At 43.1% G+C, this 16,998-nt stretch overlaps 1 protein-coding gene across 4 annotated transcripts in view; it reads right to left on the minus strand.

Annotated features, from left to right (window-relative positions):
• The window catches only part of npas1 (neuronal PAS domain protein 1), a 76,030-nt gene that overhangs the window by 27,061 nt on the left and 31,971 nt on the right, over positions 1 to 16,998 (minus strand). For 2 of the 4 annotated variants that reach the window (XM_050061984.1, XM_050061974.1), the window contains 2 exons: positions 7,500 to 7,667; positions 5,784 to 6,022 (listed from right to left, as the gene is read on the minus strand). In XM_050061984.1, the coding sequence (XP_049917941.1) occupies positions 5,784 to 6,022; positions 7,500 to 7,594 (334 nt within the window). In that variant the 5' untranslated portion in view covers positions 7,595 to 7,667. Of the gene's footprint in view, positions 1 to 5,783; positions 6,023 to 6,261; positions 6,346 to 6,479; positions 6,515 to 7,499; positions 7,668 to 16,998 lie in introns of those variants that run through there. The other 2 variants (XM_050061993.1, XM_050061999.1) reach the window with 2 other exon arrangements.

Genomic DNA, 16,998 nt, shown 5'->3' on the forward strand with positions numbered 1-16,998 from the left:
AACATGCTCAGATAACAGTTTTTTTATGGGCAAAGGTTAAATGGTTCGTCTGCTTGTAATACTATGGACTTTTGCTCAGTCACACAGACCCAACTTTACATTCCTACTACCGTTAATAATTACGAGGGAGTAGCTGCTAGTAAAGATCCTGCAGCTAGCTAAACATCAGAGCACAACATAGATGAGGTTCAGATTAACAGGATGCTGAGTAAGACACTGGATTAACTGCAGTGTGTTTGAGTATGCATATGAGTATGTTTCACCACAGACACCCAGTTCTTGATACTGCAAATGAAAGGCTTTCATCAGTGGGTCGTAGGCTCAATCGCCATTGTCTTACATCATCCGGTGATAGAGAGTGACCGAACATAGATTTATTTGAATGAAAATGTTTGAGATTAATTTTAACTCTTGTGCATTGCTTTATAATAATTACAACAACACAGTCAAAAGAAGTTTCTAACAAGTTCGTCCCTCATTCGTTCTACCTGTTGTTCTTTAAATACAGCGGTTGGTCTAAATTGTGATATGTAGTCCCATTTAGAGCACTGGTTATCCAGATTTGGTAATCTTTAATATTCTTTCTGGATGAGGATGATTCAATCTAACAAATAAAACAAATAAAGTGGATTAGCTGATCCTAGATAGCAAAAGATGAGATTTCCAAATCAGGATCATTCTGATCCAGATCAAAGGTGGGCCCTGTTCACTTGCCTTTCTTGCCCCTTAAGACTGCTTTTTAGCAACATTGCTGCTGTAATCACATTACAGTCCGGGGGGCAATTTAATCACAACCAATAGGAAATAAGGCTCTGGTTAAAATAAAGTGGAGTAATGCTTTAACGGGACATTTAAAAGGCAGAGAAACAGAAAAAAGAAACAGTTCCCCAAAACAAAATTTACTCAATACAAAGATGTTTTGAAATATAAATGGCTTCAAATAAAAGGGTTTAGTCCTTCAATGCGCTGTGCAAATAGGTACAAACACACACACACACACACACACACACACACACACACACACACACACACCACACACACACACACACACACACACACACACACACACACACCTCTCACACACAGAATGGGAATGAATATCATGGGTCATTTTACTTTTCCTCCCTTCAGCCTTTCCTTTTCGTTTGCTCCCTCCTTCCATAATCTGTCTCTCTCCTCCTTCTTTCCCCCCCTCTCCTGCTCTCTCAATCTCTCCTTCTTTCTCTCTGTGAAGGTCATGCAATTGATTTTCCTCTGTCTATTCATTTTTCAAGACTGGCTTTGAAACGTGGGAAGCAGACAAAAGCCACACCGGCCCCTCCCCTTCCCTCCATCCCTCTCCTCTCCTCCACCCTCCACCTTCCTTCCCTCTCCGCTGGCCCTCGCCCGTCCAAAAACCCTTGGACAAGAGGGAGAGTGGAGGAATGCAAACCCCCCGCCATCCCTCCACCCCGTCTCTCCTCTCTCTTCAGACTCCTCTCCTTCCTCTCCTCTTTCTCTCTTTATTCCTTCTACATTTGTCCCTTCCCCTCCTCTCCGTCCTCTTCTCCCTTTCAGCTGGATCTCTGACCACATTCCACTAACGGAATTAAAGTCATGCATCACACTTAAAACCCTGCCAATGCATTGTGGGTAGACTTGTTCAAACTGATGTCCAAATTAGCATCGCATTTTCAGCCCTGGCCCCGCTGAGACTGTGTGACCTGCTTGTAAAAATCTCCAAACATTTAATAAAATACTCAAGATATCAGATCCCGACCTGGTGGAACAAATGTTCAAGATAATTCAGGGTGTAATACCGACCGCAGCTGACACGCGATTCATTGTGTTTTTCAAATGCCTCACAATTTTCTCTGACCTTCGCGCAGCCGCTGCAGGATTCTATATATCCACAGTTATGGTTCACATTTGTACGAGAAATGCTTCTCATTGTGGTGTAAACAGCATACCTCACATTTGTCTTTCTACCACACCTCCAGTTCATGCACAGGACAGCACGGCTACCCGCACACCTACTTTTCTAAACAGGTACGTTCTATCAAGGCCGAAGGAGAGCCTGGAACACCGAGGCAAAACAATTCACTACGTGCAGAGCTCAGTCAAGGCCGCGGCTGTGGGCTACACGGTGTATGGATATCACTCAGACATTCAGAATGTGCAGCGCTGCATGGCTGATTAGATATCGATGGATCCCAATGGGTTCACCCATAATAATGTATATTTTCTGATAACGTGGCTATAGATTAGGGCTCATCATGTATGTATAATGCAATATGAGCTCTCTGAGTGGGATGCTTTTGGTGCACAGTGAGGTATTCCTGTGAAATCACGAGATGCTTATGGCTGGGAAACTCAACTGAAAAGAGTGTGTAGTATATTGAAAACTGTCAAGTATCAAAAATCATGGATCGTGATAAAAAATACACACAATAAGTTGATCATAGTGAACTTCCTTCATCAGGATAATCATGATAATCATGTCTAAAAGCACCCAAAGAGACTGCTGGACGACGAACATTACAAAAGACTATTCAAAAACAGGCTGCATTTGCACCAATCTCAAAAAACGCAAAAGATCTCAATCAAATATTGGCATATTTCATATCGAATGACATGGCGACATTTCAAATAGTTGTAAAGCCTGGCTTTCGTAGGAAAAAAAAGATGTTTGTTCTCTCTGTGATCCAGTAACAATATTTATTTCTTATATAAGGCAAAGTGATGGATTGATGTTTTAGTCCTATTTTAAGAGTTTTAAGCATATTTTGATAATTATCAGTGTCATATTGTGAATCACAATTATTTTGGCCAGGATAATTGTGAAATGGAACTCTTATATTTTGTCCCATACCTAGTTTCAGGTCCATACTGCCTACTAATTGTGTTCAGTTCAGTAATTCTCATAATGTCCTGTAATGTTTTGCAATTAGTAAAACCTATGTACCTTACGTAATCAATGTACAGAAAGTGAAACAGTGCCTGCCACTTTGAACATCAATGGGCCTTTTTCACTTTCAAAAGACATTTTAACATGTCACAGTAGGAGAAGCACAGGTGTAAATAATACAATTAATGATGGCTCAATTCCATTTAGCTGCTTCATTTTCACTCCTCAGGCTCTCCAGCGTCCCAAGTCCAAAGACATGCAGGTTAGATTACTTGGTGTCAGTGGCGTGAAGCAGTTACCATGGGCCTCAGTGCATGCTATCGTGACAGGACCTAGTGAACGCTCGTTACTAGTTATAAAGTGCACACATACACCTGGTGACTGTTAACGAAAAGCCAAATGAATCTAATTTAGTCTTACTCTTATTGTGCTATGGACCTCTCCTTGAGATGTGTCTTTAATAAAGTATGAATTGAATTGAATTGAATTGAATTGAACTGAATTGAATTAGGGAGCGCTGCTACGTCTTCCCCCTTTTCGTTTCTCTCGTCCTTTCTTACTGCCGCTTTTATGCTTAAAAGCCATGACTGTTCACTGGATTTGTAGATGTGCTCATCTTGTCAGTCTTGACAGATTTTGCGCCTAAACAAGCAACCGTATCGAATCAACAATCATCATCACATACCTGTATATGACAAAAATATCAAAGAAAATAAGAAATTATTAATTTAGTTGGATAGTTTTTCATATATATAGTTAGGTATGGTTTTTCTATTTTATGTAGAATAAGCATATAATATCGTTATAGATCGCTACTGACTAATTTACCAAAAAGGAAAAGAAAAATATGGGTTTGCATTTTTTGGGGCAATATTTTTAATAGAATGTGAGTTCTTCTTTGAGCACAGGTGTAATTCCGAGGTGGCAATCTCAATCATCTGCACTTTCCATATTTACACCCCTGCTTGGTGACTTAGATGTGAATATGAGCACAATGGGTGTCTGTCTCTGTGTGTCAGTCCTGTGGTGACCTGACCAGGGTGTACCCCGCCTCTCGCCCAGTGTCAGCTGCGATCAGCTTCAGCCCCTCCACAACCCTTAAGAGGATAAGCGGTTACAGAAAATGGATGGATGGATGCTTCAGTTTCTGAAATCTGGTATTGTCCATGCTGGCTCACTGTCACACTCCCGTGGCTTACTTACTGTACAAGAGGCAGATTAAAAAAGGTTGGTTAAAATCGAAGTAGCAGAGGCCGAAATATTCTGACTTTTAGTATTCCCCCAAAAACACTGGATCACACATTTTCCATGATGTAGCCATTAGCATCTCTCATTTAAAGAATTCCTGACTGGTAAATACCACATCTTTAAAGCTCCACCCCCCAGTTTTTAACGCAGGTTTTGTTATTTATAAAAAGGATTTTGATGAAAGTATTGTTTTGGTATTGGTGCCATAACTCAGGTATTGCAATGGCGCCACTATTGATACTCAGCCCAATTTATTATACCATTAAAACCATTATATCTTATCAGGAGTGTGTGGTTCATACAGTCTTGTGTCGTAGTAAGCCCCACACAGTCACACACACAAACATGCTATTAACATGACTGTTTTTTTGCTCACATTTCCTCAAATTAGAAAAGAACAGGCATGAACACACACACAGACACACACACAAACACACACCTCTAATTGTACTGTAGCTGCATCGTTTCCCCTCAGTAATAGTAGCAATTAGACAGGCTGTATAATTACACTGTCCTCGTTATATAGTTAATTTCTGTAATTACAAATCGCACCAATAGTTTCCTCCTTCTTTGTGTATCATCTATCTCACGCACACACACAGAATTACACACAACACATACATTTAAAGCCTATGGAGAGTCCTTGTATGATTATACGCACATGTATGTTTACAGGCTTGTGAATGGACACATGTTTATGTCACATTCACAGCACAAGTAATTACGGTCGTTAATCGAGGACTCGATAATTGTCCTGGTCCGAACTGGATTTTTGTGGCGTGGGGTGTCTCTGTGGGCGACAGTAACTAGGCAGATCTGACTGCTGAGGACTGCTTTTGATTGAAAGAGAGATGTAAGATGGACGGACGCGGGGATTTCAGTGGTTTGTGTCCACTGGCAACAAATGTCAGCATATTTATTTCTGCTGTATAATTTTCTCACAGGCTGAATGGCCTGAAAGCCAAGCTGAGAGATGATCCGTCGCAACCATGTTTCATTTAACTGCATACTTGAACGCTGCCATCATCAAAGTGCATAATAAGTGTCAATAATTCATAAATTATAAAGATATTCCTCACAGGGTTGTAGCCAGGATTTTAAAAATACTAACATCATGACATCATGAGTCCAAGTCTCCTCCACCCAAGGAAAGTTTGACAATAAAAGGCCTTAAATATTTTTCTTATTTGATTTTTTATTTTAGTCTCTGGAATTTGATTACCCAACATGAAGGCCTAAACACTGTTTCCTGCCCTCTTCAGACTGCCAGTATCAAAATCTGGTGGGGAAATTACAGTATAAATCCTTCATTGTGCCAAGAGTAATCAAATGTAAGTATATTGAGTCCAAAATACTGGAATCAGCCCACAAAATGCAGAATGTTCACTTCTCCTTGTCCCTAAAACCTCAGATTTGAAGAGGAAGTACTGAGGACATGACCTCAGTGTCCTCAATAGTGGCTACGACCCTGTTTCCTTCTCACTGGGTGTTCAGGCAGAACGCAAATCATAGTTTAGCGGTCGTGTGATTGCATGCAAAGTCAAAGGAAGGATTAGACAGAAATTCTTCAGTGGCGTTGTGGACTGAAGCGATGCAGTTTGCTTAGCAGTTCTTCTTTACAGTTTTTAAACGTTTCCCTTTTGCTCACCTTTGCTGCAGTTGCTGTCTCCCTCCATCAGAGGGCTCCAGGGTGGGTCTCCCTGGCTGGCAAAGGTGCGCATGTGCAGGTAGCTGATGGTCAGCCGGATGACCGAGGCCTTGTCCAGCTGGCTGGTGATGGCCCCCGGCAGAGGCAGCATCTTGGCCAGCTCGAAGAACTCGAAATTCTCCTTCCCCCGGCGTGAACGAGCCGCATTGCGAGACTTCTCTTTACGCAGGTTCTGGAGACTGAGAGGCGAACAAGGGAAAGGTGCGTTAATGCAAGAAATAGAGGAACGCACGGAGGAGAGACATGAGAGTCTGAATATCAACACTGGTAAGGTGTCGTATATCATAACGGCCATTGTTGATTGATTCTTGCGCTGTATAAATGACCTGAGCATCAATCCAGAAAACTCATTTCATAAATACAGTACACATAATGGTAACGGCTCCTGCAATTTAAGTGAAACAATCTCCATTCTGACCCATCTCTTGCAGATTGGCCTGGTAATTACAGACAAACTCCCTTCTTCTATCAGGCAGAGCAGAGTCCTAATAATGCCATTTGCTCCACAATCCATATGTGAACACACACACACACACACACACACACACACGCACACACGCACACATGCACACACAATCTCTCGCTGCCTATCTCTCACTTTCCCTCCCTTCCTCCCTCCAACCCCCCCTCTCTCACCCTCTCTCCCTCCCTCTCATCTGGTCCCGGGCTACTGAGCTGAAGCCGTGATTGAGGGATCAATAGGAGAGGGAGGGGCAGAGTGACAGAGGGGGGCCGGGGCTCAGGTAGCCTGTCTCTCTGATTGGGTATTGACTCTCCTCAATGGGGCCTGAGTGGTGGAATTATGTTGTCACAGCCACTTCACAATTTGTGTCGGTGCTGCGCTAGAATAAAGTGTGTGTGTGTGTGTGTGTGTGTGTGTGTGTGTGTGTGTGTGTGAGAGAGAGAGAGAGAGAATGAGAGGCGAAAGAAGAACCAGCCTTTCTCCCTCGTATCTGTGTTGTTGATTCTCATCCTAAGAAAGACCACCAGTGGTGTGTGTGAGTGGTGTGTGTGCATGTGTGTGTGAGGATGCATTAGCGAAAGAAAGAACAGAACAAAGAAAAGGGCTGTACATAGTGTGTGTACATATGTTTATATCTTAATCAGCTGACACAGCTGTTGTGTTTCTCCCTGCTATTCTCTAATAAGTAAAAACTGTGTGTGTGTGTGTGTGTGTGTGTGTGTTGTGGACTCACGCTGCCAGGCCTCTGTAACATCTCATTATTATACTGCCTCGACCCCAGCCACCGAGAACAATCAATACACACACATTGATTCTGCTTAGTTTTTATATCCGCCTGTAAATGACTGCCCATTAATAATTCCAGCCAAATTTACTTAATCTCCCACTAAGGGGAGGGGATTCACGGCTCTGACAGGATTGGCAGGTGAGCAACAATACAGGTTACATGTAGCACTGAGGAGATCAGACTTATGTCTCCTGGATTGTGTTTCATTGATAGGAAATTCCTCTTCAGGCTGTCGGTGTGCGCAAGGGTGTTAATGCATGGATTTCACCTTGCAGAGATTAATTCATGGGCATGCACGCAGGCTTATACAGTATCAGCCTGTGTGTGTGTGTGTGTGTGTGTGTGTGTGTGTGTCTGTGTGTGTGTGTCTGTGTGTGTGTGCTTGTGTGTGTGTGCCATGTCTCACCAGGGAAGGGTGGGAGGCTTGGCCAGTAGTCCTTGTAGGAAATCCCACTCCACACTCACGCACTTCCCCTCGCTGACAAACGGCATGGTTGCCATCCTTCTCCCAATCACGTGCCAACGCCGCTGTTAACGAAGGCTCTGATTGGCTGAGGGTGTGACAGAGTCAGACCTGGAGATCCATGAGAGACAGCAGAGGAGGAACAAAAAGAAGAAAGAGGAAAAACAGTCTAGTGAGGTCGGTTCATTCACCAATAACAGCCATCAAATAGTCATGAACTACTTAAACTTTTGCAAGAGACAGCACACCGGGACGTCAAATTTAGCGTTTTTTTTAAATTACCAAATGTGTTTCCATCACAATAAATTGCATAATGTATTTTTTCAACGAAATACTTTTTAGGCTCAGAGTGAGCATAAAGCCTGTTTTTCAATAAAGAAAAATGATGGCATTTTATCTCCATTTTCAGTTTCCCATTCAGCCCTTTTAATTTGATAGAACACAATTTGCATTAAAATGCTCGGATGAAAACCCATCTTATTTCTTACTTCATCTATCAGAGAGACAGAGAGGGAGAAAGAAAGGAAGAAAGAAAGAAGGTGGCGAGGTTGAGAGAGAGCAATTAGGTACTGTATGTACTTCCTCACATAAAGGTCAGAGACTGTTCCCAAGGTAATAGACATAAGACAAAACACTGAGCACCCTTTGAGGTCACAATTAAGCTGGAAATCACAGATCTCCAAATGTCTCCCTTCATCCCTGAGAGAATATTCAAACTTGTCCGCGACTGGAGTTTAAAGAAAACATCTCCAAAGACGAAGCACATGCTGTCCGCTGCCTACTGCCTGCTGCCAGTCTCCAACTCTACCCTCCTACAGCGGAAGTTGCCAATATTCCTCCCTGTCCTCAAACAGAGCGCCGCTACTCATCCATTTCTCTCCCCTCCCTCCCCTCTCTGCTGTGTTGACATTTAAAGGGCTAGTGTGGCCCGGAGCACCGCGGTGTCATGCCCTTGGGCCTGAGATGCCCTCTCTCTCTCGTACTGCCTCTCACTCTTTAACTCTCTCTTTCTTTGGCCCGGCTGGGTCAGCACAATCAAGTCAGTAGAGCTTTGCCGGGGCAGAAGAAAATGGATTATGTCTCGAGTTTGAGCATGGCTATGCTGACCTTGGCTAAGAGGGGTCAGCAGAAGCTGAGCAGGTTTGGCAGATATCATTTCACAAATATGGGCTAAAACAGCCAACATTAAATGTATGCATGAAAACTTCTTGGACCAATTTCAAAGGCAGCCGAGTCAATGAGGGATTCAACACAGAGAGAAGAGTTGTTGAAAGGGGAGTTGGGGTCATTTGGTTACCTTTAGTACTTTTAAGCAGTGATAGCTAAGCAAAACTGTTTGCTGCCTATTGTTAAACAGTCCTAAGTCAGTGTTAAAACTATCAGCTTCAGTGGGAAAATCTACCTGGTAATATCTCCTTCAACCATGCAATGATTGATCAGAATGCATCTATTAATAGAGCCTTAAAAATGTGCTCAAAGCTCAGTGCTCACTCAACAAAACTAAGTCAATGCCAAAGTCAAAGACGCCCATCAAGACCCATCAAGGTCATATAGCTAGAATGGGTCCTACTTGGGGGTTATTTGGGGCAGTGGTAGGTCCCTTCATGGGAGGCTTAAGGGGACTTAAAGTCATCATTTCAAAATATGCCAATATGAGTGGGGCCCTTATTCCAAATTCTTTTGGGGGGGGCAAAACATTGTCCTGGTTTGCCTCTCCTGACGGTGCACCCCTGGTCTACACAGACACGCTAGCAGCTCTGTGAGGCTGTACTGAGGCACAGCAGTGCTTTGAGCTAAATGCTAACATCAGAATGCTAACATGTTGATGCTTAGCAGGTATAATATTGACCATGTTCAGCATTAGCTTAGTGTTTTAGCATAATTTGCTACTTAACAGTGAACGCAAAGTGCACCTGAGGCTGACGGGAATGTCATACAGATATTCGATCATAAACTAAAGTATTGGCTAAAATTTGAATTTTGACCTGATGATGACAATACAGGAAAAGTCAGGGGATCACCAAAGTCGGTGCGCCTCTTTCTCTGGGCACTATGGATATCTGTACCACATTTCATGACAGTTAATGAGATACCTCAGTTTACAGCAAAGTGGCGGACTGACTGACATTGCCATCCCTAGAACAATGCTGCTTAGTGGCAAAAGAGGCAATACTACAAGTACCCTGTGCTGCACTAGGAGATAACTGGGGTAGGCATAAGCATATATTATTTATATAAAATCAATAAACCGTCAAAGATATATTAACTTTTTTGCAAAAATATATCAGTGCATGATTAATTACAGTACGGCTCATTTAAGTTTCTCGATTTCTGGACTGAACTGTTTGCCAGTTGGAGGGTTAAATGTCTGATCAGATATCAATGGCTGCTGTCGCTCCTTCAAGGTTTTTTTTGTGTGATTCAGAGAATTTACTCTAAAATTGATTGCCATGTAAGTAAATTCAAGTGAGTAAGAGACTTGATCAATCTGGTTAATATTCCAGTCCCAGATTTAACCTCTTCCCAGGGCCCTTACATTGACAGAATATTTTGTCTAAGGCTTATGTATAAGGCTAAAGCTTCATCCAGCTATAAGAAACTTATATATTTTTTGCCTCTAAAGCGTCCAGCCTGCAACACTGACAGTCCTCTTTTCAGAGAGTCTGGTGAAGAGAAGACAGGGTCGAGGAGAGGGCAGAGCACCTCTGTCTAACAACTTCACCTTTGTCACCTTCTCTATCTCACCTGGATAAATGCGCTACATGCCAAATTAGGCTGCGTACAGTAGGACGGAGAGATCAAAAGGACACACAGGAAGAAAACAGTTTACTCTCAAATTTTCACAGCCTCGCAAACACACACATGCACAACCCTTTTCCATCCCATACCTGAATGTTTATCTCTTAATTGACCCTATCTGTTCTTATCTAATCTCTCCCTCCATCTTTCTGTCTCGAACTATCTCTCCATCTCTCTCTGCGTCTCCCTCTATCTGGGCAGACACAGGGGCGTAATGGACAGGGGCCTCCACAGTAATTATTCAATCAGCCTCATAACCTTGTCGCAGGTTGGGCGGACCATTAATGCACTCACCCAAATGGACCCCGCCACTTTGACTGCTAATGCTCCGGCTAGCTAGCAGCACAACAGGCTGAATGTCAGAAGTGTCATCTAGACAGAGTGTGAAACAATCCGCTCAATAGAGCTGAGTCGACTTATTCTGTAATGGCACAGTGGGAAATATATAGAAAAGGAAAGTGTGACTTCTGAGAGCACTGAGTGTAAAAATATACTGCGCCCACAGCTGTAGAGATCAACCTGTATCAAGTGTGACCGCAGGTGTTCGCAATGTGTTGCTGCAGTGCTACATATTCATAAGTGTGGTGTATATGTGTGTGTGTATACGTGAGTGTGTGTTTGAGACCTCTACCCTATAGAGCTGTGCTCTCTTGGCATGGTCTCAACAGCAACAGAGCGGAGGGCACTACGGCAAGCGTTCACAGCCGCTGTTTGCCGTGCGTTTTTCTCTGGCTGCTCGCTTGGCTCCCGCTCTGTTTATTTTCAGCAGGGACGTTTAATTAGGGCCTCCAGCTGTCAGAGGTTCGTTAGCGTGCCCCTCCTCTCCCCGAGCCGCCCCTCCCCGTAGGGAGTCAGGGGCATCAGGCAAATGAACACATTTAAGTCAAACAGCACGCAGACAGACAATAGCCCCACTGCCATGCCACCAGCTCCCCTAGGTAGAGACATGGTTGTTTTATGCCTCATCTCCCCAACCCCTGGGGCCCAATACAGAGGCTGGCCAAGACTGTGAATGTGGAGGCAGAGGAGCGCTCATAGCCCACTGGAGACGACATGCACACTGCGATCATGCAAGGTGAAGAGCAGCACGAAGCCTATGCAGTGTAGAGTTTACAACAGAAGGAGGAAGAAGATTTTTTTCTGACAATTTTCTTTTTATAATGACTAAATTCTGAAGAAACACTGAGGAAAATCCACAAACTACATCTCTTTCCTTTTCAGTTAGGACAAAGTGATAAAATACAGAGGATAGGTATGTTTTCGTACTCATGATCGAAACGTCCCTGGGGCCTTTGATATGAAATTTGCAACATACAAGCTGCAATTTTCGATAATTTCCTCTCCTGTTAATTTTGACACGTTTCACACACAAAAACAAACCATACTCTTGCCCTCGAAGGGCTTATTCAGTTTCAATTTATAACTGACAGCCATTTGTGAATCATGATGCTGTCACAATTTGCAATGTGCCTTTAAGCGGTGCTCGCAAATCAAACTGTATTTGCGAAATGGGATCATCATGAAGCACCACCCCCTCTAACTCTCCCCTTGTTTCCTGTCACCTCTCAATTGTCTACGACTGATGAAAGGTCAAAAATTGCCTCCCAAATACGGCAAAGGCTGACATTAGTTTTCACTTAACATCAAAACTGTGTACAGCAGTCATTCTGGTCATTTTTCAGTGTTCACTCAAATATAATTTTAGTGCTAACACTTTAAGACAGATCCCATCTCTTGCTCTAACGCCCACCCGTCTCTACTTATCTCTATCTAAAGGTAAAAGAGGAGCACACATACAACAGCGATGTAAGATATTCCTGTGAATAATATTTTATCAAACAGAGAACGTTCAATATCATGGAAGATGTAGAAAACATGGTTGGAAATAACATGAACAGAATATTTGATGTAGCTAGTTTTCTATCTTGCCTTTCATGTTGTTGAGTAGTTGTAAATGAGTGTCTGGAGCGTCCGGGGTTTGGAAGTTTGGTATTCTGGTTGGAGGGCTGAAAACTACTTATCATGCATTACGGCCCCGGTTGGACCTCAGGATTTGGAAGTCAAAAGACTTTTTAATGTACAATTTTTCAGCCGCTGATCAATCGACAGCTGCTGGACATGAAGATCTCTCCCCCCCACTCTCTATCAGTATTCCATATTCTGACTCGCTCGGCATTCTGCTTCCGTATCGGAGCGCCGGCTGCGGTTGACCTTGACGACTCTGGATCATTCCCAACCCAAGGTTCTCTTCAACTCTCAAGGGCCTTGGCGTCCCCCCCCTCGCCTTCTCTCTCCCTCACCCTCCTCCACCCCCTTCGCCTCTCCCATCATCCTCACCCCCCCATCTCTCCTAACCCCCTCTTTGCTCCTCCCTGGCCCCTGCCTGGGTCATTAATTATCTAATGGAATCAATACAGCGTTAGATTGGACCAGAGTGACCCCGCCCGCCCCCAGGTATCTCTGTGGTGATGAGGAGGAAGAGGAGGGTTCGGAAAGGGGTGTAAAGGAATGATGATAACAATCCGTATGTGCGAAACAGCGACATAGAGTCACAGCGTGGACCGTCCCTAAACTGGAAGAATACAGAATAAAGAGATCAGCGATAAATAAATGATTAGAGAGGGGGAGACGGGTGGATGGAGGGTGTATGGGGGAGGGTGAGAGCATAAGTTGAGGCGGAGGGAGCCAAATCAGACGGGAAGAGAGAGAGAGAGAGAAATGATAGACGGATGAAGACATAGATGAAAAAAAGGAGAGAGAAAGAGATTTGCTAATGTTCACCCTTGGTAATCAATATCTTTCTCCTCCTCCTCTTTTATTACAGAGGGCTTTGGTGAGTGTTGCTTTGATGTCCACTCCTCACGGGCGTGGAGCTATGCGGAATCCAATCCATGCCTGTCATAATTACCATCTACCTCGGCCTGAGTATACACAAAAGAAATGCTCCACTTCACCTGTGCTGTATTAAATATGAAATTGAAAGTATCGGCGCACAGAATCCCATATTTACAGTGTTTACCAGAAAAACTACCTATTCTCTGAAGATTGCTCTCCAGTGATTTTTCTCAAATAAACTGGATGTCATTCCTCGCTCAATATTTAAAGTAATGAAAAAGGTTTAAGTATAATAACTCGAAGACGGGTGCAGACTTTATCTGGCAGTTTTAGGAACAACAAGGCACTTCTTCAAAACATAAAGGAGCAACATGGTCTTATTTGGAGCGACAGGATCTACAAAATAATCCACATAAAATAGGCAAGTATGTTAAATTAATATGCAATTTATATGATTTCACAAAATATTCAGTTTAAATGCTTTAACCCTGTAGCAGAAGTAGCACAGCACATTAGGGAAAAGGGTAGAGAGAGAGCAGTGAGAGTGATCGCAGGACAGGCGGAAGATTTCAACAAATGGTTCAGCAGAGAGACTTCATGTTACTTATGTAACTTTGAGAATCAAAAGCAATTAAAAGAAAGGCAAAAAGTAAAAATATTCAGTCTATTATGAAGTTAACCGTCCTACTTGACAGGAAATATCTTGGGTCAAAATAATAGCAGCAATCTATTCTGGGGTTAAACACCCCGACCTCGATGTAAGGCCGGGATAAAGGTGACTAAAGCGTGACTTACAGGAAAGTCGATGATAAAAGCTTCTTATTTCAAAAAAGGAATGCCGATGTGGTCACATGTAAAGAGAATACTGATAATATCCATATACAGTGTAAAAGTTATTGGTGAACAAATAGAAAAAGGTTGAAAGAAGGCAGAAACTTCTTCCTCTGACTGTGGGTCAGCTAAGTGGATGCAGGTCTCTATAAGGCAGAAGATGGTAAATCCACTCCTGCAGGCAGAGACCACATCAGCACTGACCTCCAAATAACCACAGGCCAAAGCACAGCACACAGGGTCACTCACTCCTTCCAACACACACACACACCAACGTGTGTACTGAATAGCAGGACTTGAAAGCACACCATCATTCTGCATGTCCACATGCTAATACAGACACTTCAATTAGCATGGTGCAAATGTCAGAGCTCAGAGCAAACTGAGAGTCAAACTCTTGATAAGAGTTGCACAAGTTGTGTAGGTGTCTTGCAGCACACTGGGGAAACCACGATACCCGCTGGCCTCATACTATATTCCCACACACTGCTCGGAGCTTGGCGCTTTGTTTGAATATTTCCAGATAATTTATGTAACTTATGCATTATGTCATGACATATATTAAGAACAAGAAAGAGGACATGAAGGAGGGATAGTGAGGAAGATTTGCACCTGATCTGACGTCCACTTTAGAGGGAAATGTGACTGTGAGTGTAGATGCCTATATATCGTGTGCACGTCACTAAGTAACCGCATGTGTGTGTGCGTAAGCGTGCGTGTGCGCGCAGCCTGGTGGATCCCTTCAGGCCGGCGTGTGAATGACAGCGGGGGTTATGTAAGGAGCCACAGCGGGGCCGGAGTGGACAGTCCGACCGGAGATCAGGTCAGCAGAGTGTGACACTAAACACATCTCCCTGACACCGCGCTGACACCCTCTGTCACAGACCCACACACTGTCTGTCAACGCTCTTCACACACACACACACACACGCACGCACGCACGCCGGGAGCAAGACGTGTGTGAGCGGCTGTCTGTCAACACGCCAGACACTGACCACCTTAGTGTGTGTGCGTAAGAGAGCAACAGAGAGAGACAAAAATATCAAGAGAGGAATAGAAAGAGGAGGGGAGAGAGAGGTGAGGTGTCTGTCTACCTGAGAACTTGTCAATGAGTCACGAAAAGTGACTGTTTGCTTCTGTCTGCCAACCCAGATACCTTTATACATTACTGCTATTAATTTATCCACTCATGTGATCTTATGAAATGAAAACAGAGAATACAACTAACTTGCAAAAGAGAACCAGATGTTAACCTCACAGCAAAATCAGAAACACACATCAGCGCTCGTCTTTAAAGGGGAAGCAAAATAAAACTGGCTGCTCGCTCGCAGAACAACTCTTTATTACTGTTAAATTAAATTCAACTTTGTTCCATCTGCCGTCTTTAAACGGGACACTTTGTTGCCGACATTCGTACTCTCGCAAAGTAATCCAAGTCAGGGTCTGTCACACAGTCGCCTGTTGGCATGAACCGCAGCTGCTTAAACCCAAAAGCCAAAGAAGGAACCTGCGTCTGGGTTGAATAAAAAGGCCTAAACGTGGGTCACGACCAAAGCATCTTGCACATGCGAGAACTGGAACGGATGGAGAAGCTTACTTGCTCAGCGGGCCAGGGTATAAACTGTACCACGGACATGTGATGACACGGTTTAACCCTGTTTCGTGTCAGTTGTTGTTGCTACAAACGTGCATTGCTTCTCTTTATCGAAGCAACAGTCAACTAGACATTTTAAAAGCTGGAAAAAGATTTAAAAAAAATGCTTGTTTTTAGTAAGTTGCTATAAACTGCCGGGTTACATAAAAGTATGGACAGCAACTCTTATATAGAAACACCCTGACACATGAAAGAGGGACTCTGTACTGCAGGTAGTTATTTGGTTTGAATTTATCTAAAGCACCTGCTATCTCAGCAGGTGTGTGTGCAAATGATGCTGCTGGCGGTGTACGAAACACAGCAGAATTTACAGCACAGGTTTTGGAGAAACATTCAGAGGGTGTGTAACACAAACATCCACATATGGACAGACACAGACGTTCATGCAAATAGGCAAATAGGGAACCTTGCAGGAAATCACACAGATACCTTTACATTTGCACACACGTTTTTCCTTTGAGAAATAACCGTTCAACCATTCCGACTTTTACTTCATGTGACAAGCCTCCGACCACAACACCTGCAAATTATGAAAAAAAAAAAAAAGCCTGAAAACCTGAAATCACTATGTGATGGTTTGATGTTGTTATTTACTTTACAGCGGCAGCGAACACTGTGCGTTTGTCACAGTCATTCTGCCAATTTGGACCACCTGCTGCAAACACCCTGAAGGCACCGAATGTTACTGAGCCAGTAAACTGTGACCAATTCTGCCTCTGCAGGTGGAGACGGACACGCAGACGCTCACTCTCTGCCTCTGGTATCTCAAAGTCCACCACACATGCAAACACACACACACACGCACACACTATTTATCAGAAAGTGGTGGGCTGGTATTTTTGCGCTCATTCAGCACAGAACATAAACATACATAATTATTTGGCTTATCTGAAAAGCAGCGGTTGGAATATTTGCAGTGGAAATGTTTTATCCACAACTTTGTGTAAAAGCAATAATGGTGCTTTCAAGGAAGAGCAAACATTTACCCTAATTATCTGATCAAATGAAACATCAATGTTGATTTATAGTATATTATAAATCTATGCTTTTATGCTAAAATATGCACATATATCTTTGTATTTTCTGTACTCAAATGTATAGTGAAAAGGGGACTCTTGTGAGCAGAGGACAGGTCAATTTTAAAATAAAACAGCTCAAGATTTTATTCTTTTTCTTTTATTCTTTATAATTTATGTAGGAAAAAAACACTTTTACTTTTTACTAATTGCTAATGTGCCAATTTTAGCAAATAATTGTCGCAATTGCCTTCAGTTAGACTCAGCAAAAAGTTACCACCGCTGCATACGTGCAGATATTTCGTCA

This window comes from Epinephelus moara, chromosome 2 (genome assembly GCF_006386435.1).
Source record: "Epinephelus moara isolate mb chromosome 2, YSFRI_EMoa_1.0, whole genome shotgun sequence".
NCBI classification, from domain to species: Eukaryota; Metazoa; Chordata; class Actinopteri; order Perciformes; family Serranidae; genus Epinephelus; species Epinephelus moara.